The sequence below is a fragment of the Myotis yumanensis genome, unplaced genomic scaffold (genome assembly GCF_028538775.1).
Source record: "Myotis yumanensis isolate MYYU_CA2020_CCGP unplaced genomic scaffold, mMyoYum1.0.hap1 SCAF_1, whole genome shotgun sequence".
NCBI classification, from domain to species: domain Eukaryota; kingdom Metazoa; phylum Chordata; class Mammalia; order Chiroptera; family Vespertilionidae; genus Myotis; species Myotis yumanensis.
In genome coordinates this window covers 163,610,734-163,636,326 of record NW_027223752.1, presented here as the reverse complement: position 1 = coordinate 163,636,326, position 25,593 = coordinate 163,610,734, and the positions used below count along the sequence as shown (strand labels likewise).

The 25,593-nt window shown below is 44.8% G+C and overlaps 2 protein-coding genes across 3 annotated transcripts in view; one reads left to right on the top strand and one right to left on the bottom strand.

The window, feature by feature from the left end:
- FBH1 (F-box DNA helicase 1) overlaps window positions 1–4,435 on the bottom strand; it is a 67,105-nt gene extending 62,670 nt beyond the window's left edge. Inside the window, exon 1 of one of the 2 annotated variants that reach the window (XM_070391428.1) lies at window positions 4,328–4,435. In XM_070391428.1, coding sequence (XP_070247529.1) covers window position 4,328 — 1 coding nt within the window. In that variant the 5' untranslated portion in view covers window positions 4,329–4,435. The remainder of the gene's footprint in view (window positions 1–4,327) is intronic. The other variant, XM_070391429.1, reaches the window with a different exon arrangement.
- Window positions 4,436–4,643: 208 nt separating this feature from the next.
- On the top strand, window positions 4,644–25,178 carry ANKRD16 (ankyrin repeat domain 16). Its single transcript, XM_070391421.1, has 7 exons — window positions 4,644–5,411; window positions 10,176–10,396; window positions 13,633–13,675; window positions 16,974–17,082; window positions 18,165–18,326; window positions 19,823–19,901; window positions 21,345–25,178. Exons 1-7 carry the CDS (start codon window positions 5,092–5,094, stop codon window positions 21,500–21,502), a joined length of 1,092 nt encoding a protein of 363 aa, XP_070247522.1. The 5' UTR covers window positions 4,644–5,091; the 3' UTR covers window positions 21,503–25,178.
- Window positions 25,179–25,593: the final 415 nt, after the last annotated feature.

The window sequence follows — 25,593 nt, the reverse complement described above, 5'->3', positions numbered from 1 at the left end:
ACTGATTGTGTAAATGTGTCTTGATATGTCTTCTAGCCCTGGACTGAAAGCTCCATAGTCAGGTGGGAGGGAAGAAGGAACTCACTCAGCCCCTTTTGCACAGTGCTCCATAAATAACTGTCGTATAAATGAAGAACTGCACAGCTACAGCACTTTCCTCTGAAGGAGTGGAGGTTATCTTTGAAACCCTATACTACTTTATAGCTCCTAAATGCTTCTTAGCTTTTAAAGTTCTTTCGCATACTCTCATTTGATCTTCACACAATCTTATGATTGTGCCATGATTAAACTGGGGTTCAGAGAAGACTTGCTTAAAGTCACAAAACAGCTTCTAGGTGATGGAATGTAGGTCTTCTGACTCCCCAAGTCGAGTGTTCTTTATGCTATAACATTCTCCCTTCCATTTCCATGTTCAGAAATATTTGAAGCAGTTTCTAAAAACATCAGGTTTAATTTCTATATCACTATTGTTTAATCATTGTGCAATGTCATAACAAAAGATTTAGTAACAAGCAAGTATACGGATAACGGATAACGTAACTACGGGGAAAAAATCATTAAATACTGTAGACTCAAAATGGAAACACTTTAAAATATTTTGTTCCATTAGTTCTAAAAGAAACAAATGCAGAAAGAAAACATGATAGAGCTAGCTTTTCCCAAGTACTTGCTCTTGATCCAATGCCAGGTCCTTCCCAGCATCACAGCCTACTTCTCTACAAACCCAAAAGGTCTAGGCTCCAGGCTCCATCATCCTTAGGTCCTCTCACAACCTGAAAACAACTGCTCCTCTCTTGGAGACATGTTCACCTAATATTGCAAACTAGGATGGAAGGAGCTTTTTTTCTATGTATGTTTCTCACAAGAAAATGAAGGAATAATTTTAAAAAGAAGCCCAGCCAGTGTGGCTCAATGGTTGAGTGTCGACCCAAGAACCAGGAGGTCACAGTTCAATTCCCAGTGAGGGAACATCAATGATTCTCTCTTATCATTGATGTATCTATCTCTCTCTCCCTCTCCCTTCCTCTCTCTGAAATCAATAAAAAAATTTTTTTAAAAGGAAAAACAAGAAATGATCATTTTTTTTACAGAGTAGAACATATTTTTATGTATTTGAATAGCTTTTTCTACTCCCAATTCATTTCACAACCACTTTTAAGTATCCACTATGTCTAAAATTCATTATAAACACGAGTGCTTCCTCTCTTGGCATATCTGGTGTCAAATGTTATTTTAGACACTGAAAATACAAAATGAGTAAGACAGCCTGCCCATAAGGCAGCTACAAAACAAACATAAATTACTATACATACGGCAATGGAAATTCCACACCAATGCACACAGGAAGTGCTATGACAGAAAGAAAAGCTAACAGGAAAGTTGAAAAGCCTTTATGAAGAGCTCAGCCTCAAAAGATGAACAGGACTCAGTATGGCAAAACAAACAAAATGTGCAAAAACACAGAGACATGGCACAGCACTGGTGTGAAGGGAAGTCAGGTTTCGTCATAACAAGAGGTTCACAAATGGGAAACAGAGCTGAAAAAGAAATTTGGAGGCACAGATTATAAATGTCCTTAAATACATATAACACTAAGGAAATTGAATGTTAACAGATAGGCAATTCAGAGAATCATCTAGCTCTTAAGCAGGGTCAATGCACAATCAAATTTGCATGTTTAGAACAGTAACCTGGAGGCAGGGTAGTCATGAAGATTGTCTAGAAAACAAGGCAGAACCTGAAGCAAGAGTTGGTAAAGTCTTGAGAGCAGTGGCAGAAATAGGAAGCAGGAGGCCCTGGTTGGTCAAGGACACATACCTGGGTTTGGGCAGCAACCAATTGATGTTTCTCTCTCCCCCTCCCTCCCTTCTACTCCCTCTAAAAATCAATGGGAAAAATATCCTCAGGTGATAATTAACCAGAAGGAAAGAAGGGAGGGAGGGAGGGAAAGTGAAGATCAACAAGTCTTTTCTAACAAGACTGGATGAAAAAGATAAAAAAAGAACAAAGAGCCGAAACCGGTTTGGCTCAGTGGATAGAGCCTCGGCCTGGGGACTGAAAGGTCCCAGGTTCGATTCCGGTCAAGGGCATGTACCTGGGTTGCGGGCACATCCCCAGTAGGAGATGTGCAGGAGGCAGCTGATCGATGTTTCTCTCTCATTGATGTTTCTAACTCTCTATCTCTCTCCCTTCCTCTCTGTAAAAAATCAATAAAATGTATTAAAAAAAAACAAAACAAAAAACAAAGAAAACTGAAATTTCCAGTACAAATATCATTAACTACATTAAGGAGTCAAGGAGAAATAGTGCTTTTCTTTTCATCACTTTTTCCTGGAGTGAGGGGGAGGATGAAAGGTTTCAGTTTTGAAAATAGTTTTGTTTTGTTTTAAAGTTATCTGTGGAATGCCAGGTAAAGCTCCAGGAGGCACTTTGAAATATGAGACTGGTCCTCAAAAGACATGTGACTGACAGTTGAGATAAGATTTGAGGTGCTTTAGTGAGATGCTTTTAGAAGTAGATGACTCCATAGCCAGAAGGTCAAGGACAGAACCAAATTCAATCTTCAAATAAAATCAGCCCAGGAAGGATAGAGGAATCTAATAACCAGAGAAAAGATAATGGCAACAAATGGGAAATTAGAGCTCTAAGTCCAATACCAACGTTTGGTGTTCACACACTCACAAATGACAAAACATGTCAAATGTTCACGACATCAATGACCACTGGTGAATGCTACATAACCATGAAATACAACACAGGAGAAAGGAAAGCAGACATCGAGGAGCAAATCATAATGCCAACATGACCACATGCGAAATGAGACAGTAAAAGCCAGACCACAAACTCCAAAAGATGCACCAAAAAAAAATGGGCAACCTAACTGGAAAATCAGCAAGATCCCAGTTAGCTTCCTGTACACCAAGCTTTTAACCCAGAAAATCACAGGAGCTGTGGACAGATTCACATACATTATCATCTAGTTATCTAAAGGCGGAATACAGATCAGAATAAGTTTATAAAAAGGACAAAAGAGACAGAGTTGCAGTGGACACCAGTTAAGTAACCAATCGTCTGGATTTAGAAGAGTTTGTCCCATTGTGCAACGAATGAGTTCTAATTTTGTTTTTTTTTAAAAATCAGGGAAACTGGAAGCATAAGGCAAGAGAAGGTAAGGTGACTTGTAATAAGGATGGGAGGGAGCATTAGTAGCAAAAAGTGCAAAACTTCCATTTGTGTTGACTCCAACAGCAGCATGTTGTTGCTTGGCATGTTCTAAAACTTCATGCATTGCAAACCACTTTCATGCCTTCCTGTTTTTTGAAGTGGCAAGACACAATGGAACAAAAACTTCGGCAAAGTTGATATTGGACCTAGTTCTGTCTCCAGTGACTGTTCATAATTGCTCAGGAAATTAACAAATTCAGTGTGTTCACTGGTAAAATTGGTTTGTTTTCATAGGCCCATACCAAAGGTCTTTTTTTTTTTTTCATTTTATCTCCCTAATTTATTTTAGCACAGGGCTAGGCACTAGCAGACACACACCAGGTGCTACCATCCTTCCTTCCATGGGACTTCATTATCTATAGGAAGTGGCAAAATCACTAACTTTAGGCCTCAGTTTCTCCACCTCTAATGAATGATGCCTTACAGGGTTGTTTGCGGATTCCATAATTAAAGTGCTTTGTATAAAGCGCAATATATATGTAAAGCATAATTGTTTCTAGGTCTGGCAAACAGTAGCAACTCCCATTTTATATCTAGAGGAACTGAGAACCAAGAGGTTTAAATGACTAGGACCTAGTAAGATCGGGGAAAGAACTCAACACCTACTCAAATCCCTTCCATCACCCCATGTACCTTGCTCAGATATCAAGGTATCTTCTACAAGCTCAAGGTCTTCCCACATCACCTATGTTTTTCTTAATATTCAAATAGGGGGGAAGGAAGCTACAAATGAAAGAGGCAAAAGAACACAATAAAATGACTCGCCCAAGGTCAAAAAACCAGAGTAGAAAAGGAACGCTTGCTGGCCGGCAGCCGAGGCCACGTCCCCCATGACTCCCACAACACGGAGAAACGACGAGCTCCCCACTTCCCGGGCTCACGGACACTGTGTAGGGGCGCCCTCCGCTTCCAGCGTGCCAGCCCGCCGCGCCCCTGCAGCTCACCCACCGTGGACAGCCCGGGCCCGAGGTCCCCACGCTCCCCGCACACCCCCACCCCCCCGGCCCGAGATCCCGGACCCTCGCTCAGGACCCCGAAAGGCTAAGTGTTCACAGCGAGGGGCCCCGCCTAAGCTCCCAGCCACGTCCGCGGCCTCACGCACTATGGCGCTCCGGACCGGGGCTCCAGCCACCGCCGTCGCCTCCGGGCCCGGGCCGCCCGGCCTCCCAGTCCCGACGTCCACAGGGTAGCGCTGGCCGGAGCAGGCCTTGGACTTCCTCTGACAGCTCCGCGCCGCCGCAGCCCGGGTAGAGCCCGCCTCCGGGGCTGACGGACTTCCCCCACGGCCAATCGGAACGCGCGCGCGGAGGGGGCGCGGCCACGGCTGGAGGCCCCGCCCCTCCCGCACTTCCGCTAGGGTGAAAAGACCAGTGGAAACTTTCCCAGAGTTCCTCCGAGCTCTCGGGGCGGGAGGGACGGCAGCGGCGGGGCGGAGGTTGGCCACAGTCTGCTCGAGTGGCGGGGGGGTCGCGATGAGGGAGGCCCCACTCCGGCTCCTTTACCGGTGTCTCGTGGGCGCTGAGCTGCCACTGGGGCCCGTCACCAGTGCAGGCACCGCGCTGACTCCTCCCCTGGCAGCGGTTCGGAGCTGGGCGCCCCGGCGTGGAGTGAACACAGACTCCAGCGGGTTCGACGGCAACTACTAATGTTTTGCCCAAATTGAAACCAGTGCGGTCGGCAGCAGCACGTCTTCGAACACGGCTATGCCCGCACCCAGAGCGCGCGTTCGGGAGGCGAGTTGTTTGCAGGGACACTAACCACCCGGCGTAGGGAAGCGCGGCTCTGCCCCTGGCGCGCGGTCCGGAGAGGGTAGCGCAGCGCAGGGCAGGGCTGGGGACTCGGGCCCCTCGCGTGTCCCCGGTGGCCATGACGGCGTCCCGGGACACCAGGCGGCTCTACAGGCTGGTGCAAGAAGGTCGACTGTGCGCCCTGCGGGAGGAACTGCAGGGAGCGGGGGCCGCCAGCTGCCCCGGGCCGGCGGGGGACACCCTGCTGCACTGCGCCGCCCGCCACGGGCATCGGGACATCCTGACCTATCTGGCCGAGGCCTGGGACATGGACATCGAGGCTGCCAACCGAGACTACAAGCGGCCCCTACACGAAGCTGCCTCCATGGGTCACCGGGACTGTGTGCGGTACCTGCTGGGCCGAGGAGCTGTGGTCGACTGCCTGAAGAAGGCTGACTGGTAGGTGGCAGGAGTTCCAGAAAGACACCCCTTAACCTCTTTTCCCCAGAATCATATATTCCCATGTACTTTTTCTGACTCTGCACTGTAGAGTCTACAGCATAGCTTCTCAACCTTCCCCGTTAGAGCACATTGTTCCAAACCTTGGGTGTCAACTGTTTGGTCCAGACAGTTGCTTCCCTTTATAAAGCAGAGAACAGTACAGAATATGATCAAACAGAATAATATCAATGAATTCCCCATATAACATGAGCCCCAGGATACGAAGTTCTTCTGGGGATATCTGGTAAATGATTACTTCACCAATGGCATTGGTTTAACTTTTTAAATTTTGAAATAGCTATAGCTTCACAGAAGGTTACAAAGAAATGTTCAGGGAAGTCCCATGTGCCTAGGCTCCCCCAGCGTTAACAGGTTACACAACAGTAACAGAACTAAGAAATTGACATTGCTACAGTCAATAAACTTATTCACATTGTACCTACACTTCTATGTATGTGATGCTCTCTGTATGTGATTTTATCATGTGTAGTTTTGCATAACCACCTCCACAGTCAACATACTCACCTTTACCATCACACAAACCACTTGCATTTTGTTAGACCAACACTGTTTTCAGTACTCGCTTAGAGGTTATGAATGTAGCAAAATTCATAACATAATGAAGTTCTTGCCTACAAGTAATTCCTGATATGATATATAAACACAGAAGACAGCCATGTATAGTCAAGTACATTTTGCCCACCAGGAGGGGAGTAGGCCTGGTTGTGTTTTGAGGGTTGCACCTTGGCTGTGACTAAGCACAAGACTGCTTTTCTCGTGCTGCTGGAAAGTTGACCTAAAGACAGTTCCAAGAGGCATAGACCTCATATTCTCCTCAAAGCAATACTTCAGATAAGGAAACAGCCAAAAACAAAACAAAACACTAAAAAGATGAGGTTCATTTGATTATGTATTTGGTAAGTGTATAATCACAGTGAGACATTTTTGCCCATTCTCTCTCTCTCTCTCTCTTTTCTTTCTGAAATACCTTACCTGCTTTTCCAATAATCCTGCCTTGCTCAAGATTCATTCCTTTCATGAGGTTCTTGAAAATTCCAGCCTTCATTTATCTGGTTGTTTTCCTGTTAATTTCTCATTCACTGTTGTTACTACACTAGAGGCCCAGTACATGAAAATTCGTCCCTCAGCCGGCCTGCCCCCTCTCACAGTCCGGGAGCCCTCAGGGGTTGTCCTACTGACGCAGCCGTGGGCAAACTACGGCCCGTTTGAAATGAATAAAACTAAAAAAAAAAGAGCGTACCCTTTTATGTAATGACTAGAGGCCCGGTGCACAAAAATTTGTGCACTGGGGGGGGGGGGTGTCCCCTAGCCCGGCCTGTGCCCTCTCACAGTCTGGGACCCCTCGGGAGGAAACGACCTGCTGGCTTAGGCCTGCTCCTGGGTGGCAGAGGGCAGGCCCAATCCCTAAGTGCAGCCCCTGGTCAGGCTCAGAGCAGGGCCGATTGAGAAGTTGGGGCACCACCCCGTCATGCACAGAGCAGGGCGGATCGGGAGGTTGCAATGCCACCCTCAGTCACTTTCAGGGTAGACTGATTGGGGGGTTGGGGCACCGCCCCCTGTTACACTCAAGGCAGGGTCGATGGGGAGGTTGCGGCGCCACCCCCTGTCACGCACAGAGCAGGGCCGATCATGGGGTTGGGGCGCTGCCCCCTGTCACTCACAGAGCAGGGCCAATCAGGGGGTTGGGGCGCTGCTCCCTGTCACTCACAGAGCAGGGCCGATCAGGGGGTTGGGGCGCTTCCCCCTGTCACTCACAGAGCAGGGCCCATCAGGGGGGTTGGGGCGCTGCCCCCTGTCACTCACAGAGTAGGGCCGATAGGGGAGCTGGGGCACCGCCCCCTGTCACACACAGAGCAGGGCGGATCAGGGGGTTGGGGCGCTGCACCCTGTCACACTCAGGGCAGGGCCAATGGGGAGGTTATGGCTCTACCCTGTCACACAGAGAGCAAGGCCCGTGGAGGGGGGTTGGGGCGCCACCCTCTATCACCCACAGAGCAGGGCCGATCAGGGGGTTGGGGCACCGCACCCTGTCACACACAGAGCAGGGCCGATCAGGGGGTTGGTGCGCCGCACCCTGTCAAACACAGAGCCGCAGGGCAATCGGGGGATTGGGGAGCTCCCCCTATCAGGCACAGAGCAGGGCACGTGGGGCGGGGGCGGTGTTGGGGCGCTGCACCCTGTCACACACAGAGCAGGGCCGATCAGGGGGTTGGTGCGCTGCACCCTGTCAAACACAGAGCCGTAGGGCAATCAGGGGACTGGGGAGCTCCCCCCTGTCAGGCACAGAGCAAGGCTGATCAGGGGGTTTGGGCGCTGCCCCCTGTCACGCTGATCCCGGTGCTGGGAGGCATATTACCCTTTAACTATATAGGATAGAGGCCTGGGGGCCAGCTGGTTTGCCCTGAAGGGTGTCCTGGATCAGGGTGAGGGTCCCCACTGGGGTTCCTGGCCAGTCTGGGTGAGGGGCTGAGGGCTGTTTTCCCACTGGCAGTTGACTAAAAGCTCCCAACCGCTCCTTGTTTTCTTTTTTTTTATTTTTTATTCTGGGCCAGCTTTAGCTCTGAGGCCTCGCTGCTGAAAACATGGATACAATGTTGCAGTCCAGGGCTGACTGAAAGCCTGTTTTGTTTAGCTTCTTATTTGCAACATAGTAATAGTTGCTTAGAGTTGCAGTTGAGAGGCCGGCAAGTCAGGCGGGGAACATTGGAGTCTGCAGTCACTGGAGCAAGCAAGCCTCATGTTCGCTTCAGTGCATGGCTGCCGGCCGCCATCTTGGCTGACAGTTAATTTGCATAAGGATACGCTGATTAGCCAATGGGAAGGGTAGCGGTCGTACGCCAATTACCATGTTTCTCTTTTATTAGTGTAGATGTTTACTTTGAATTTATATTAGTTCACACAAACACTCCATCCGTGCTTTTGTTCCGGCCCTCCGGTCCAGTTTAAGAACCCATTGTGGTCCTCAAGTCAAAAAGTTTGCCCACCCCTGTACTGATGGCTTAGGTCCGCTCCCCATGGGGAGCCGCAGTCTGGCCTCCCTCTGTGGGAGGCGACCAGGCTGATCAGGGAAAAGTGCCACCCACATCACCCCACTGCTGCTGCCACTGCCAGCCATGATGGCTGCGAGGCCTGAGCCCACAGCTGCCGTGAGCCCACGGCTGCCATGAGCCCTGGGCCTCACAGCCACCAGGGCTCACAGTTGCTGTGATATAGGGAGTGGCTCTAGAGTTAAACCTCGGATTGACCTGTGGCAGAGCCACAAACAAGTTCCAGCTCAGAGGGCAGAGCCCTCTTAGCATAATTAAGCATAACCTTATAGTGCTCCCTAGATCCTTCCTAGGTAGCTAATAGGCTGTGGGAAGTGCCGCAAGTGCTGCCAAAATAAGTGAAACTCACAAGAACATTGTAACTATGGTGACCATTACCTTGTTTTTCTCTGACTATAAAATAAAACCTCAGCTTGCTGGCTGGATCCTTCTCTGTGGCCTCATCCAGGCACAGGAGATCCACCGAACCCCAGCTATATTCTCTTTGTCTTTTCTTTAATCCTTCACCACCCCCCTCAGGCTCACCGAACCCTTGGTTGTGCTGGCACGGCACACCTTGAGCCCTGGCCTCGCAGCTGCCTGAGCCCCGGCCGGGTCTTGCAGCCACTGTGGCTTTGTCCAGATGGACGTCTGGAAGCCGTCCACCCTAATTAGCATATTACCCTTTTATTAGTATAGCTTACCCCTCCCCCCCCAAAAAAATGTAGTGTTGGTAATTAACTAATATAGCAATCTTTTAAGATAGATGAGATTTAGAGATCACTCAAGTATAGTGAGCTCCCACAATGTGTCAGACACAGGTTCTAACCCTGGCAATGAGGAGGTAAACAAGACCTGCTGTTGCTTTTCAGAAATCAGAGCTTCTTCGTTTTGCAGACACACACACACAAAAAAAAAACTCATGGAAGTGAAATGGCTTACCCCAAATTATTCATATGACAGGAGAGGAAGACCAGAGCCATCTCTCTTGATATAGATATAATGTAGTTCACTCTCCTATAGTTGTGGACACAAGTTAGTACAGAGACTTATTATAATCATACTGTTTCATTTGCTTCGCCAATGTATGTTTGTTATAGCTAGGTACAGTGTCAAATGCTCTTTTAAAATTCTTTCAGCATAATATAATTAACTAGAGGCTCGGTGCACAAATTCGTGCGTGGGTGGGGTCCAGTGGGCCCACCCCAATCGGGGCAATCGGCCGCGGGGGAGGGACCCCTGGTCAAACTCCCAGTTGAGGGAACAGTTTACATGTTACCCTTTTATTATATAAGATAGGATAAGTGGTTTCTGACTAAAGTAAGTGGGGTAAGTTCAGCAGAGTACCTTTTATGCAATATTCTTCAGGACAAACTTTATGATTTGGACTAATTCTGTCCCAATTCAGTGCCATACTAGAAACTATCTCAGAAGCAGCTTTGCCTTCTTAGTATCCCCCTTTTGTAGGCATGCCTACATCACAATCATTTTCCTCTTATTTCACCCAGAGTCCTCAGGGAAGGCAAAGTAGTGGGAAGTTTTCCTGCTTCCCAAATCCCTGAGTCCTCTAGGTTTTCCATCTCTACCAAGGATGTGTGTTTTTTAAAGTCCTGGTTGTACCCTTATAATGTCTCAACTACCCTTCCATCTGACAGCTTGTCCTCTTTGGCCTTAGGACTCCTCTGATGATGGCTTGCACAAGGAAGAATCTCGAGGTGATCCAGGACCTTGTAGAACATGGTGCAGATCCGCTTCTGAAGAACAAAGATGGCTGGAACAGTTTCCATATTGCCAGCCGAGAAGGGGACCCTCCAATCCTCCAGTACTTGCTCACCGTTTGCCCAGATGCCTGGAAGACAGAGAGCAAAATTAGCAGAACTCCTCTGCACACGGCAGGTATGGCCCGGAGCTCTGCCTCCCCCGGCACTGAGGAGTGGCCAAGTTGGAGGGTTTTGGAAAATAGAGGTTGGTGAATAAGAGCAGCTTTTGGATATTTTGGCATACACTTAGTTTCTAAAACTAATGTCACTTGGTACTTAACATGCACTTCTTTCTTCTATTAGTTCACTTTTCATAAATATCAGTCTTAGTCTTCCCAGCTAGTTAGATGGTATGCTGGTTTTTTCCTCACTAAATCTTTGACCTTGGGCAAGGAGCTTAGTCTCTTGAGCTAGTTTCAACAGCAAGATAATGATGACAATGATGCCCATATCACAAGGTTATTCCAGGGTTTAAGGAGCCGAATGTAGGTAAACCCCTTAGCACAGTGTGAGGCTGTTGCTATTTTTATGATCATTTTCACATTTTTTTATTATTAAAGACAGGAGGAAAAGAGACAGGGTTTTTGATTATTTGTTTTTAATATATATATTTTATTGATTTCTGAGAAGGGAGAGAGAGAGAGAGAAACATCAGTGATGAGAGAGAATCATTGATCAGCTGCCTCCTGCATGCCCCCTATTGGGGGGATTGAGCCCTCAGCCTGGGCATGTGCCATGACCAAGAATCAAACTGTGACCTCCTGATTTGTCGATGCTCAACCACTAAGCCACACCAGCTGGGCAAGATACAGTTTTTAAATGTCCTCAGCAATATCTACCACAGCACTATCTATTTAAGTAAACATAGGTACTTATAATTAAACTAGAGGCCCGGTGCACAAAAATTTGTGCACTCGAGGGGCGGGGGGAGGGGGGCCCCCCAGCCCGGCCTGTGCCCTCTCGCAGTCTGGGACCCCTCGGGAGATAACGACCTGCTGGCTTAGGCCTGCTCCCGGGTGGCAGAGGGCAGGCCCAATCCCTAAGTGCAGCCCCTGGTCAGGCTCAGAGCAGGGCCGATTGGGGAGTTGGGGCGCCGCCCCGTCATGCACAGAGCAGGGCGGATCGGGAGGTTGCGATGCCACCCTCAGTCACACTCAGGGTAGGGCCGATTGGGGATTGGGGCACCGCCCCCTGTCACACTCAAGGCAGGGTCGATGGGGAGGTTGCGGCGCCACCCCCTGTCACGCACAGAGCAGGGCCGATCAGGCGGTTGGGGTGCTGCCCCCTGTCACACACAGAGCAGGGCCAATCAGGGGGTTGGGGCGCTGCCCCCTGTCACGCACAGAGCAGGGCCGATCAGGGAGTTGAGGAGCTCCCCCCTGTCACTCACAGAGTAGGGCCGATAGGGGAGTTGGGGCACCGCCCCCTGTCACACACAGAGCAGGGTGGATCAGGGGGTTGGGGCGCTGCACCCTGTCACACTCAGGGCAGGGCCAATGGGGAGGTTATGGCTCTACCCTGTCACACAGAGCAAGGCCCGTGGAGGGGGTTGGGGTGCCACCCTCTATCAGCCACAGAGCAGGGCCGATCAGGGGGTTGGGGCGCTACCACTGTCACACTCGGGGCAGGGCCAATGGAGATGTTATGGCTCTACCCTGTCACACACAGAGTAGGGCCCGTGGCGGGGGGAGGGGAGGTTGGGGCGCCGCACCCTGTCACACACAGAGCAGGGCCGATCAGGGGGTTGGTGTGCTGCACCCTGTCAAACACAGAGCCGCAGGGCAATCAGGGGATTGGGGCACTCCCCCCTCTCAGGCACAGAACAGGGCTGATCAGGGGGTTGGGGTGCCTTCCCCTGTCATGAACAGAGCAGGGCGGATAGGGAGGTTGTGGCCCCGCCCCCGTCACACACAGAGCCGCAGGGCGATCAGGGGGTTTGGGCGCTGCCCCCTGTCATGCTGATCCCGGTGCCGGGAGCCTCACTGCTCCGCTGATCTGGGTGCTGGGAAGCATATTACCCTTTTACTATATAGAATAGAAGCCTGGTGCACGGATGGGGGCCGGCTGGTTTGCCCTAAAGGGTGTTCTGGATCAGGGTGGGGGGTCCCCACTGAGGTGCCTGGCCAGTCTGGGTGAGGGTCTGAGGGCTATTTTCCAGAAGCGAGTGACTGAAGCTTCCATCTGCTCCTTGTTTTCTTTTTTTTTTTTTTATTCTGGGCCAGCTTTAGCTCTGAGGCCTCGCTGCTGAAAACATCGATACAAAGTTTCGGTCCGCTGGCTTTCAGTCCAGCTGGTTTCTGGTGTTTTGTTTACCTTCTTATTTGCAACATAGTACATAGTTGCTTAGAGTTGCAACTGAGAGGCCGGCAAGTGAGGCAGGAACGTTGGAGTCCGCAGCAAGCAAGCCTCATGCTCGCTTCAGTGCCTGGCTGCCTGCCGCCATCTTGGCTGACAGTTAATTTGCATATACTCACTGATTAGCCAATGAAAAGGGTAGCGGTCGTACGCTAATTACCATGTTTCTCTTTTATTATTGTAGATACCTGAGTGTATTTGACTTATGTAGTGATAATGTCAAATATAAATTTAGGGCATTTTTAATGTTTTGAGTAATTAGTCTTAATTCTGAATTATCTATTTATAGATTATTTTAAATTTGTAAAAAGCAAAGCTGCTGTGGTGTAAGATGAAATGGATATTAATGAACGAGTCCAGATCAAGAAATCTAGAAAATAATCTTTACCTTCTAGAGAATTCATAGAATTAGAATACAGGGTTTTTAATTTCTCTAAAAATCAATACCTGTGACATGACATAGTTTAGGAAATATGCATACAATTGTTCTAGCCACAGTGGGCACGTAAGGACCAAGGAGTCCTTTTGCAAGAGTGAAGAAAACGTTTCTCTGCTCACAAATTGTTTGACTAGGTCCCCTACTTTTCTGGAGAAATAGTACCCAGTCATTTACACAAAGTAGTGGTGCACAGATAGTCAAAAAGCTTTATTATTGACCATAGTTATTTTTAGTAGTAGAATTAAATTCCTGGTTATTTTGTCATGAATTACTCTTAAAATGTTTTTACATTTCCTGGGCAAAAACTGCCTGGCTCAACTCAAAAGGTAAGTTTAGGATTGAAAATTTGCCATAAAAGTGTTCATAAAGACAAGATAATCAGTTTTGGCTATGGACCTATTCAGTAAAAACATCATTCTTTACCAGTTATCCAGCTAGATTTTTATTAATGTACCTACTTTAATTGCCCCTTCCTGTAAGTCATAGCTAAAAAAGATGGGACAGAGACCAGTGCCAGGAGGAAAAAAGCATTTTATATGTGCACCTAAAAACTCTAATTCTCAACTCTCTTCTCCCAGCAATGCATGGCTGTTTAGAGGCAGTAAAGGTGCTTCTTCAGAGGTAAGAACAAAACAGATTGAGGAACATATTTGCTAATTATGACAGTTAATGTCGATGCTACTTAAAGTGCTCAAGCAAATTGTTCAAGAGCAACTAAAGTACCAAAAGAGAAAAAAACAAAAGGACATAGCAGATAATTTAAAGAACATAAAACAAAAATGGCTAACAAATTTGAGAGAAAGTCATTTATTTGTTCATTCAACAAGCATTCATCTATTTATTCAGTGCCTATTTGAATTGTACCAGATGCAGGGGTTACAATAGAAATGAGACAATGTGTTTTCCCTCTTATGGAACTCACAGACACTGCACTAGTTGTATGAATCTGGTGGCCATTACGAGGAATTGCAGGATCCCTGCAGAAGCATATGACAAGAAGACCCAACTTGGCCTAGGAGTGAGGAATCTCAGCCCCAGTGTTATTTAAACTATGACCTGAAGGAAGCTGAGAGTGGGAGGCAGGGGGGCATTCCAGTCAGAGGAAGCAGTACTCAGGGATGCTCATCCTGGGAAAACCATAATGCATGTAAGAAACTGAAAGAAGTCGGGGAAGGTCAATGGGGAAAAAAAGGGAGACATATGTACTACTATTTGTAATACTTGAAACAATAAAATAAAATTAAAGAAAGAAACCTAAAGAAGCTCAGTATGTGCTGAAGCATATAGTGAGGGGGAGAATGGTGCGGCGGGGTGAGGCAGGAGAGGAAGGGCAGGTTTCAGTCAGGTGGGACATTATAGGCTATGGGAAGGATTTTAGGTTTTATTTTAAGCATATAAGATGCCATTGAAGGGATTTAAGCAGAGTGAGTAGAATAAGAAGTTTGCATTTTTCAAAGATCCTCTAGTTGCAAAATAGCGAATGGAGTGGAGGAGGAGCAAAATTGGGTGCTTTGAAAGCTGTTGGGAGGCTATTGTAGTTAAATGGGAAAGAGATTATAGCTGGACTAAGAAGCTAAATGTAGGGATGAAGGAAAAGATTTGAAGATACTTCAGTAGAATCAGTAGAACTAGGCCAGTGGTTCTCAACCTTGGCTGCACATTAGAATCACCTGGGAATCTTTTTAAAATCCTGATTTCTGGGCCTCATCCTCTGGAAATTCTGTTTCTTTGTTATGGGGTGGGGCCACAACATTAGTAACAAAGAAACAGAATTTCTGCAGGATGAGGCCCAGAAATCAGGATTTTAAAAAGATTCCCAGGTGATTCTAATGTGCAGCCAAGGTTGAGAACCACTGATCTAGGGCCTATTAGGCAAATGATTCAATAAAAGAACTGGGAGAGAAGGAAAAGTCAAGGATGACTTTCAGGTTTCTCACTTAAGCAGCTGGTGCTGGTGCCATTTACTGAGGTAAAGAGCAGTGGAGGGGGAGCAGGTTTTGTGTGAAAAGATGACAGGTTCACTTTTGGACATGTTGAGTGCATGTGTCTGTGAGACATCCAAGCAAAGATGTCAAGGGAGCAGTTAGAGACACAGATATGAAGCCCAAAAAACAGGTATGGGCTGAGATACAAATATGGGCTTCATCAACAAAGAGATGATGATTGAATTTTTAAGAGTGGAAGAGATTACCTAAGTAGACTGTGCATAGTAAGAATAGAGGAGGGCTTAATGCAGTGCCCTGAAAGCATCGCTTATGTAGGGCTTGCCTACTACAAATTGGAGCATACTTGGTTGTCAGCAAATTTATAGATATTCATTCATTGGACAAACATTTTTGGAAGCACCTCCTATCTGTTAGGTGCTGGGTGGTAAGCAAAACAAATGCAGTCCTTTCCCTAACAACCTGTAGACTGGTGTGGAAGACAAGTATAGGCAATCAAGTAAATAGCATAAAATTATAAATTGTAATACAGGTATCTCTGTTTTCTGAAAGTTTGTATTATCCCACTTCGCCCATATATAAGACCTACATTAGTACATTTTTTCACTAATCAAAAGAATCCGAAGAGGATTTTCACTTTTATAAGAAAAGCTGTTACTGTAGCAATGCAGGTCTTTCATAAAAGTGAAATGGCACGTGTAATGCAAACTTTCAGAAAGGTGAAGATACTCATTGCTTTATGTCATTTTGGCTTACAAAAAGTTTTGTAGGAATGCTCTACTTTCAGCTAGTGGGAGAAACCTGTAATGCTAAGAGGAAAAGTACACAATGGCATGTGGAAGCAAAGGTGCTGTTGATACAGGAGAGAAGACAGGCCTGTGTGAAGTCACAGAGCTGTGATTTGAAGAATGCATTGGAGTTTGCCAAGTGAATAATGGAGAAATAATTTCTAAGCAGAGGGCGTCAGCAAGTGCAAAGGCAGCAAAGAGCTGGGCAAATGAAAGACCAGGAAAAAGGCAGGATCATGAAGAAGGTAGGAAAAGAAGATGATCAGATTGGTGGGAGGTGTGACTGAGAAGACAGGACAGGAAGTTGAGGGTAGAAACGGAAAAAGGGGAGGTGTGATGGAGAAGAAGATAGGACAGAAGAAGGTAGGACCAAGTAGGGCAGGTAAGATAGGATGGTGAAGAAGGTAGGACTGAGAAGATAGGACAGGTTGGACCATGAAGAAGATGGAACATAAGAAGATAGGATAGGTGGGAGGTGAAACTAAGAAGATGATAGGGCAGGTAGGACCAGGAAAAAAGCAGGACCTAGAAGAAAGAACAACCATAAGGAAGGTAGGTTACAGTAAGCACAGAGCGGTGGGTATGTGGGCAAGAGAAAGCTGGAGAGGCAATTTTGTGGGACAGTATCTTGACCACTAGAGGTCATGCGGAAGTTCCAAATTTTGTGCTTTGTTTTTGGGACATACTAGTTAAAGGTTTATAACAGGAGCAGCCATACCAAATTGCATGGTGAAAAGATTATTCTGGTAGCTGTGAGAATGAATTAGCAAAGCAGAAGCCAAGGTGAGAAAAACAGGAAGCTATTGTCTATTGATTTGGTCCTAAGGGGTAAAAGCGAAAGAGAAAGATACAATTAAAATATTTTGAATACAGAATTGAGAGGTAATAGATTGGGTTTGAGAGCTAAGGGGTGACATCAGGGCTCCTGGCATGAGAAGTTGGAGAAATTGTAGTCCATAATATGGAATGACAGAAGTTTAGAGGAAGAACAGATTCGCTGGGGGAAACCGACATACTGTTGAAGAGCTAAGTTCTAATATTGAGATGAGGAAAAGAGGGAGAGTGCTGCAGATTTTCACAGAACATTTGTAGGGTATGTCATCTACTGCAAGTGGTCAAGAGTCAACTGTCCATTGGGTTTGAAGCAGTGATTCTTCTCAGTTCTGTTATTTTGGGTTTGGGCTCTAGGTGTCAGTATCAACCAGACTGCAGAGACAAATGTGGCCTCACACCCTTTATGGATGCAATTCAATGTGGGCACATCAACATAGCCAGGCTGCTCCTCGAAAAACATAAGGTACAGCAATGATTTGGTATTTTCTATGAGTTTTAGTCATAGGATAAAAAGAGATCATGGTTATTCAGATCCTGGGTTCAAATTCCAGCACTGCCATGGGTCCCCCCCGTAACCTCTTTAAGCATCAGTATTTCCATCTGTAAAATCGTGACAAATTTTAATTCTTCAGAGGGTTATTCTAAGGATTAAATATAATTAGCAAAATAAGATGTTTTTTTAATTGATTTTAGCGAAAGAGAGAGAGAAACATTGTTCCACTTATTTATGTATTCACTAGAGGCCCAGTGCACGAAATTCGTGCATGGGTAGTCCCTAGCCGCTGCCAGCTACTGGCCGGTGCCTTCCTTCATTCTATGCCGCTCCCTGGTGGTCAGTGCACATCATAGCGATCAATTGAACTCCCAGTCGGTTGAATTCCCCAGGGGACACTTTGCACATTAGGCTTTTATATATATAGATTGGTTGATTCTTGTATGTGCCCTGGGGTTCAAACCCAAAACCTAGGCATATCAGGATGATGCTCTAACCAACTGAGCAACCCCTCCATGGCAGCAAAGTAACAGTAGCTGTTTTATAGTAATAACAACAAACCCCACTGAGTGCACTTTTGGCACACTTTAAAGCAGTGGTTCTCAATCTGTGGGTCGCGACCCCTTTAGGGGTCGAACGACCCTTTTCACCTAAGACCATCCTGCATATCAGATATTTACATTACGATTCATTAACAGTAGCAACATTACAGTTATGAAGTAGCAACGAAAATAATTTTATGGTTGGTTCACAACATGAGGAACTGCATTTAAAGGGCCAGAAGGTTGAGAACCACTGCTTTAGAGCATTGAATCTTAACCTTTTTGTTTGTTTGTTTATAGAGTCCTTTAAGAATCTGACAAAAGCTCAACAATAAAGATTAAAATAATAATAATCACCATAAAAATAAATAAATAATCTGACAAAAGCTATATAACATAGGCCCAGAAAAATGTATATAGGCAACAAATTTTAGCTAAAATGTCAGAAGGTCCATGGACCCAGCTTTCTCTGCTGCTTATTTTTGTTCCTGTCTCTCCCGAACCTACTAGGCTTGCATTTGTGCTGAGGATTCCCTGGGAGCCCAGGCTATACACAGGGCAGCAGTCACTGGGCAGAATGAAGCCATCCGATTCTTGGTATCTGAACTTGGCATTGATGCAGACGTGAAAGCAACATCAACCCACCTTACAGCACTTCATTATGCAGCTAAGGTTTGTTTCTTTTCATAAAGTTGTCCCTGCTTCCTTAGGCTTGCCTTACTTTACTGAGAAATAGCTCCACTGTCCTATTGCTTTGGTTCCATCTCTGGAAGAAAAAAATTGCTCATGATATGCTCCTAAAATGTTAAAGGGAAGCCCTGCATCCCTTTAAATAGAAACCTACCTTTATTTGTTGCTAGGCAAAAACTGAAAACACCCTTTATTCCATTCAATGCCTGGATTTTATGTTTCATCCTGCCCTTTTTTCATCTTCAAGAATGATGTTTTTGAAGCTGTAAAAATCCATTATATTAAATTCCTAGCCCTCTCTCCTAATGGTAGATTTCAGAAGAGTTAAAATTTATTAATTGAGGGAAGGGAATTGCATTTACCAGCCTCTCTAATGTATAAAATATTTTAAGACGTGCAAAAATTTTTCACTACAGCCCGGCTTGTGTTGTTCAGTGGTTGAGCATTGATCCATGAACCAAGAGATCCCTGGTTCAATTCCTGTCTAGGGCACATGCCCGGGTTGCAGGCTCGATCCCCAGTGGGAGGGTGCAGGAGGCAGCCAATCGATGTTTCTCTCTCATCAATGTTTCCATCTCTCTATCCCTCTCTCTTCTTCTCTCTCTAAAAAATCAGTTTTAAAAACATTTTTAAAAAAGAAGAATTCTCACTTAATAAAAATCTTATTTTAAAAAGTTTTCCTCCTGTTTTAAATACTAGGAGTATTTGCTTATTATCTTTAACATGATTGGCTACTTGCCTTTACTTGTTTTTCTAGCAACAAGACTGTTTTCTGATGACTTACACACTCTTATTTTTTTAGCAATTTTTTAAAAATAAATCTTTATTGTTGACAGTATTACATATGTCCCCTATGTTCCCCCATTGAACCCCTCTAGTCCATCCCCTCACCCTGACCTACACACTCTTGCCTGCATTCTCCTATGAGAAAGTGGTTAGATAAATGGCGGTGTGCTAAGAGGGGGGGGAAGGGAGGCTAGAGGGTCCACCCATAGGAAAATTGAACCTACAACCTTGACTTCAGTCTCACCACATACTAGTGAACTAACTGGCTAGATAGAAAGTGTATAAATTGCCTCATGAATGATAATGCCAGCTATGATGAGAGTCCCATCCAGGAGAGGTGACCATCTTTTCTAATTTATCTCTGCCCTAAAGATTTTAGCAAAGAGTGTGTGTACTTGGGAGAATTTGGAATTGTGTGTTCTGTACGCTCATTACACTGAAGGAAACCCAACTGTATTAGTTGGTAATTTGGCCTCCAAAGTTGACCATCTATTTTCTAATAACTGAATATCACCAAAATCTATCTTTAATGATTTATAGTGGAGTTTGAGAGTGATGTGATGATTTTTCCTTTAGATACGAAAATATAGTTTTAGCAGTTGAGTATTTTAGAAAAATGACCTAATATATAGATTCATGTTTATGTTTAAAGGTGCTTGTCACAGTGATAATGAGTTTATTTCACTCCTCAGGAAGGACATGTGAGTACAGTTCAGATGCTCATTTCCTTGGGTGCTGACATCAACTCTAAAGATGAAAGAAATCGATCAGGTACAGTTTCTTTGTGCCTTGGAAATTATTATTCAATGGAATATAAACAATACATGCACTTTTTTATTGTTGTTAATCCTCACCCAAGGATATTTTCTTCATTGATTTTCAGACAGAGTGGGAGAAAGGGGGAGAGATAGAGAGAGAAATCGATTGGTTGCCTGCCCTGACCCGGGCCAGGATCAGGCCTGCAATCGAGGTACATGCCCTTGACCAGAATTGAACCTGAGGCCCTTCAGTCTTCAGGCTGACACTCTATCCACTGAGCCAAACTGACTAGGGCTACATGGACTTTTAAAAACATTGGTTTTGCCAAAACCGGTTTGGCTCAGTGGATAGAGCGTCGGCCTGCGGACTGAAAGGTCCCAGGTTCGATTCCGGTCAAGGGCATGTACGTTGGTTGTGGGCACATCCCCAGTAGGAGATGTGCAGGAGGCAGCTTATCAATGTTTCTCTCTCATCGATGTTTCTAACTCTCTATCTCTCTCCCTTCCTCTCTGTAAAAAATCAATAAAACATATATTAAAAAAAAAAACATTGGTTTTAATGTTATTCCTCTACTAGCTCAGCAACTTTTCCTTAAAATTACATCTCAAAAAAAAAAATTACATCTCCAAATAGAACTGTTGCTGTTCTCATGGCAATGATGATGACTACTATCCATTATTACTGCTGTTATTATGTTTTTATCATTTTAAACTACAACAGTATATGTGACATAAAAACACTTTATATTGTCATGATGCCACCAGCTATTCAGGTAGTTTATAGATGCTTCATAGGTCATCTCTCTTTTAAGTGTATTTAAAAACTACAATCATTACAGTTTTCTCAATTTAGAGCTCAGAAGGATATGTTCAGAGCTAATTCTTTAAACTCATACTTTCGAATAAACTCAGTAATATTCTCTGTGTCAATGGCCATCCTTCAGGAGTTTAGTGGAGGCTTCATGATGCTTCAAAGACTCATAGGTAACTATGAGGCCACAGAGGATGGTCCCCAAATCCAGGGACACAGACATTCTTCTGAAGACCAGAGCAGGAGCCAGGGTTTTTTCAGCGCTAATTTTTAACCAGAACAGGAAGATCTGTTAGCTCTATTTGTTTTTGTCATATCATTCTCATTCATAGTGATACTTTTACCCAGAGAGTTCACAAAACTTTGAAAATTTTTTCTGTACCAGTTAAAGTCTCCTATTTCTCATAAACTTGCTTTGTTGCTTTAGTCAAATCTCTTAAATCCTCTCCAGTTGGTCTTGTTATTTTTATCCCAATCAGCTTAACAGAAAACATGTTTTAATCTAGTATGGGCAAAGTCACACAGATGGATTGTGGAAATATAAAATCTATACAGTTAAAAGAATCAATATTTTCATTAGGAGCAGCCTACTGTATTGCTTTGAGGATCATGCACTAAGTTTGTGTGACTTCTCTCTCTGCCTAGCCCTACACCTGGCCTGCGCGGGTCAGCACCTGGCCTGCATCAAGTTTCTTCTACGGTCTGGGCTGAGGGACTCCCCAGACATCATGGGCACCCTGGCTCAACAGCTTACATGGAACACAGACATCCTTCAGTGCTTCGGCCACGGCATGACGGCATGAGGGTGTTTCTAAAAGACAGTAAAACTCATGGTAACTTAAATCCTGCTGCTTAAGTCATTACCAGGTTCAGTGAAGTCTGCGGATAGTTGCTGTCCTCTTCCCTCCCTCCCTCCCCTGCACTCCACCGCAGCTGAGAGTCCCAGAGGATGTGGACGCTGGCTTCCTATATGGAGGGATGGACACACTAAAAATCTCTTCTTACCTGCATTTCATTTTGTGGCCTTAAAATGGATTTAGATGATGTTTGTGAGGTCAGCATCTGGAGTCCTTAGAAAGCATGTAACATGCAGGAATATAATATAGTATACATGCTTTTATATATATATATATATATATATATATATATATATATATTTGTACATATATATGAAATGTTTTATAGTAAACATATGATAAGGCAGTAATAATATTAAAAATATAGCATATTACTGTTCACTTGAGCCATAAATGTCTTGTTTACTTTCTTTCATGGGCATTTTCTTAGTTGTTACATGGTTTAATTTGGTTTTGTAGCTGGAGAGAATTGCTTATAATCTATTTTATTTACACAGACATTTTCAAGGAATTTATGAAAATGTTTCTATATTCTAAGCACTGCTAGTTAAGCTATGTTATGGTCTTGAGGTTTTGTGGGTTTTTTTTATTAGAGAAGTTCTGTATTGACTCTCTTTAGGTAATCAATACACCTAAAAAATGAACCTAGGATAATTTCAAAACTTTTCTATTACCTCAGTTGAGGAAAGGGGTTTGTTGTTAAAGCCTACAGGTCACATTTCCTGTTGCATGCCATCTGCCATCATGACCTGTGATTGTGAAGGAATGAACACTTGTTGTACCTTTTAAGAAATTTGTAGCAATTTAAACATGTTGAAGATAGGATGAGTGCTCAGGCATTTGGATTCTCTTCCTTTTATTTATTTTTTGTATCATTTTCTCTGAATTGAAGAGGATAGTAATTAGTCTAAGACAATCTGTTGAAAGATCAAATGCATCCATCACAAGCAAGACCTGATCTCCTTGTTTAGTGTAGTCCCATGAAAGCTTGTCACACATCTAGCTATTCTCAGCAGTGTACGGGGCTGGGTGAATAGTCAGAAATTCCAGTTCTTCTTTATTATTCCCAGATGGAACTGACTGAGTCCTCTACCCAACAATCAGATAAACATACTTGATTATATAATCTTCTCTTGTGACCTCTATATTACATACTGCATCTGCACTGATTCAAGCTGCAGTTACATTTCCTGTGGCTTCAGAGACGTCTGTGTGTCTGCCCTTTGGGTCTGAAGATGGCCTGTTAATGTGCAGGCGGGATGGGAGATCAGCCTGGTGCTGGCCATCTCATCTCTTCAGCACACATGTGAAGCAGCTTTTTTTTTTTTTTTTTTTTTAATTGATTTTTTACAGAGAGGAAGGGAGAGGAATAGAGAGTTAGAAACATCGATGAGAGAGAAACATCAATAAGCTGCCTCCTGCACACCTCCTACTGGGGATGTGCCTGCAACCCAGGTCCATGCCCTTGACCGGAATCGAACCTGGGATCTTTCAGTCCGCTGGCCGACGCTCTATCCACTGAGCCAAACCGACTAGGGCTGTGAAGCAGCTTTTTATTTGCAATGACTACATGTGAGACCGGTTCACATCTGTGGCTTTGCTTCTAATGTACCCCCTTATACTAGCTCACCACCCAGCTGCAATGAGGGAATATCTGGTTACACGTTTGGTCCCATGAGTTTCAGAGATGGCAGGAATGATGATAATGTCAATTGTGACAAAGATGGTAGTGATGATATAATAACAGTCTTACTGTATTAAAAATGCTAGTAACAATAATAATAATTAGTATTATTCCCTACTTTTAGTTATAGGTACCTTTCTCACTTCTTTGGGTCTTTACTTAAAAGTCACCTCAGCCCTAGCTGGTGTGGCTCAGTGGATAGAGTGTCGGCCTGCGGACTGAAGGATCTCAGGTTTAATTCCGGTCAGGGGCATATGCCTGGGTTGCGGGCTTCGGTCCACCGTAGGGGTAGTGCAGGAGGCAGCCGATCAGTGATTCTCTCTCATCATTGATGTTTCTAGCTCGCTCTCTCTCTCCCTCACCCTTCCTCTCTGAAATCAATAAAAATATATTTTTTAAAAAAGTCACCTCAGTGAAGCCCTCCCAGGCCACCCAATCTAAAATTTTGTTCTCTCCTTCAGCATTTTATATCTCCTTTCCTCAGTTTCTTTTTTTCTCCTTTGCATTTATCACTATCAAGTATACCATACATTTTGAGTTATTTTGTTTCTTGTCTATCTCCTCGCTAGAATGTCAGCTCCTTGGGCAAAGTTTTTGTCTCTTGTCTATTTACTAAATCTACGGGCCCAGAGCAGAGCCTGGTGCATAATAAGGTCTGAAATTATTATATGCTCAACAAGTGAATGGTAACAATTCACATTTCTTGGACACTTACTATATCCTAGATACTGTGCTGAGCACCTTACTTAGATGGTTTCATTTCATCCCTTGTCCTTGCATGATACAGCCGCTCCTAATTATTATTCCACCCCAAGCATCCTTTCTCACACCAACTTCTTTAAAGAAGCTACCCTCGGTTTCATCAACTCATAGGCACTGCTCAACCTGCTGCAGTCCACCTTCCTATCTGCTACTCTATGCAAGTTTTTCTCAGTTAGGTTACCGGTGACTTTCCAGTTGCCAAATTAAGTAATATAGTTTTAGCCCTCATATTACTGATCCATTCAGTTTATCCATCACTCCCACCTTCTGGAAACTTGTTCTTTCACCTGTGATAGCACTCTCCTGGGATTTTCTTTCTGACTTTTCCTTTATGGTCTCCATCAGGAATGCCTCTTTTTGGGCCTGTCCTGCAAATGCTAGTGTGCCCACTTCTGTCTCCAACTCAGTCTTGTCTTTATTCTGCATATGCTTCCAGAACTAATGCCTCTTTTAGGGCCTGTAAATGCTAGTGTGCCCATTTCTAGCTCTAACTCACTGTTGTCCTTATTCTGCCTGTGCTCCCAGAACCATCTCATCCATTCTCCTCATTTCGCCTGCACCCAAATATTGGTGACACTCCATTCTCTAACCTTTATTTTCCACTGCCTGCTATATATTATTTTTGCATAGACATTCTAAAGCTAACCCACACTTTATTCAAAGCCTGGGTTTCCACCCTAACCGGTTTGGCTCAGTGGATAGAGCGTCGGCCTGCAGACTGAAGGGTCCCAGGTTCGATTCTGATCAAGGGCATGTACCTTGGTTGCGGGCACATCCCCAATAGGAAGTGTGCAAAAGGCAGCTGATGGATGTTTCTCTCTCATCGATATTTCTAACTTTCTATCCCTCTCTGTAAAAAATCAATAAAATATATTTAAAAAACAAACAAACCTGGGTTTCCCCTTAACCTGCTTAGATGTGTGCCTGTATTTGCTGCCTAACTTGATGACACTGCAGATCACCCAGTCACCCAAGTGGGAAACCAGGAATCTGACTCTTACTCCAGCAGAAAGCCCCGCTTCGTCTATTCTGCTCCTGCCCTATTAAGACTCCCCGGTTCAAGCCCTCAGACTTGTCCAAATCACTATTACAGTAGCCTCCTAACTGTCCCTCCTGCTGCAGTCTTGTTCTCTTCAAATCCGTCCTCCACACAGCCCTGAGCTCCCACTCACATGACCAAGGGCATTGACTGCTGCGGGTGGTTCACCCAGTCTCACCAGGATTCGGTGCCTTAACCAAGAGTCACTTCCTCAGAGATTTTGACTGGTCCTGAAAGAGCACCTGATCCACTGTGACTGTCTGTTCCTGAGATTGATCAGGCAGAGGTCTTGGGAAGAGATACAAATTGGTAAGAATTATAAACATTTGAAAATAGCTAGGACCTGACACATATTAATTAACAAAAAAAGTATATAATAAAGTATTTGCATGACAAAAATAGAAAAGGGATTACAGAATGGAAAAGAAATTATGAAACTCAGACCAAAAAAAGGTATGTGAAGGGAGCTCAGGTAGTGAGATAGGGTTCAGGCACTAAATTCAATGTAACCATGGCATTGCTAGAATTCACCAGCAGGTGGCAGACCAGAGA

What these genes read in the sequence shown, in the direction of transcription:
- ANKRD16 (XM_070391421.1), top strand. Translation starts at nt 5,092, where the DNA reads ATGACGGCGTCCCGGGACACCAGGCGGCTCTACAGGCTGGTGCAAGAA. An exon ending in AACTCCTCTGCACACGGCAG is followed by an intron (nt 10,397 to 13,632) that starts GTATGGCCCGGA and finishes CTCTTCTCCCAG; the next exon opens with CAATGCATGGCTGTTTAGAG. An exon ending in GTAAAGGTGCTTCTTCAGAG is followed by an intron (nt 13,676 to 16,973) that starts GTAAGAACAAAA and finishes TTTGGGCTCTAG; the next exon opens with GTGTCAGTATCAACCAGACT.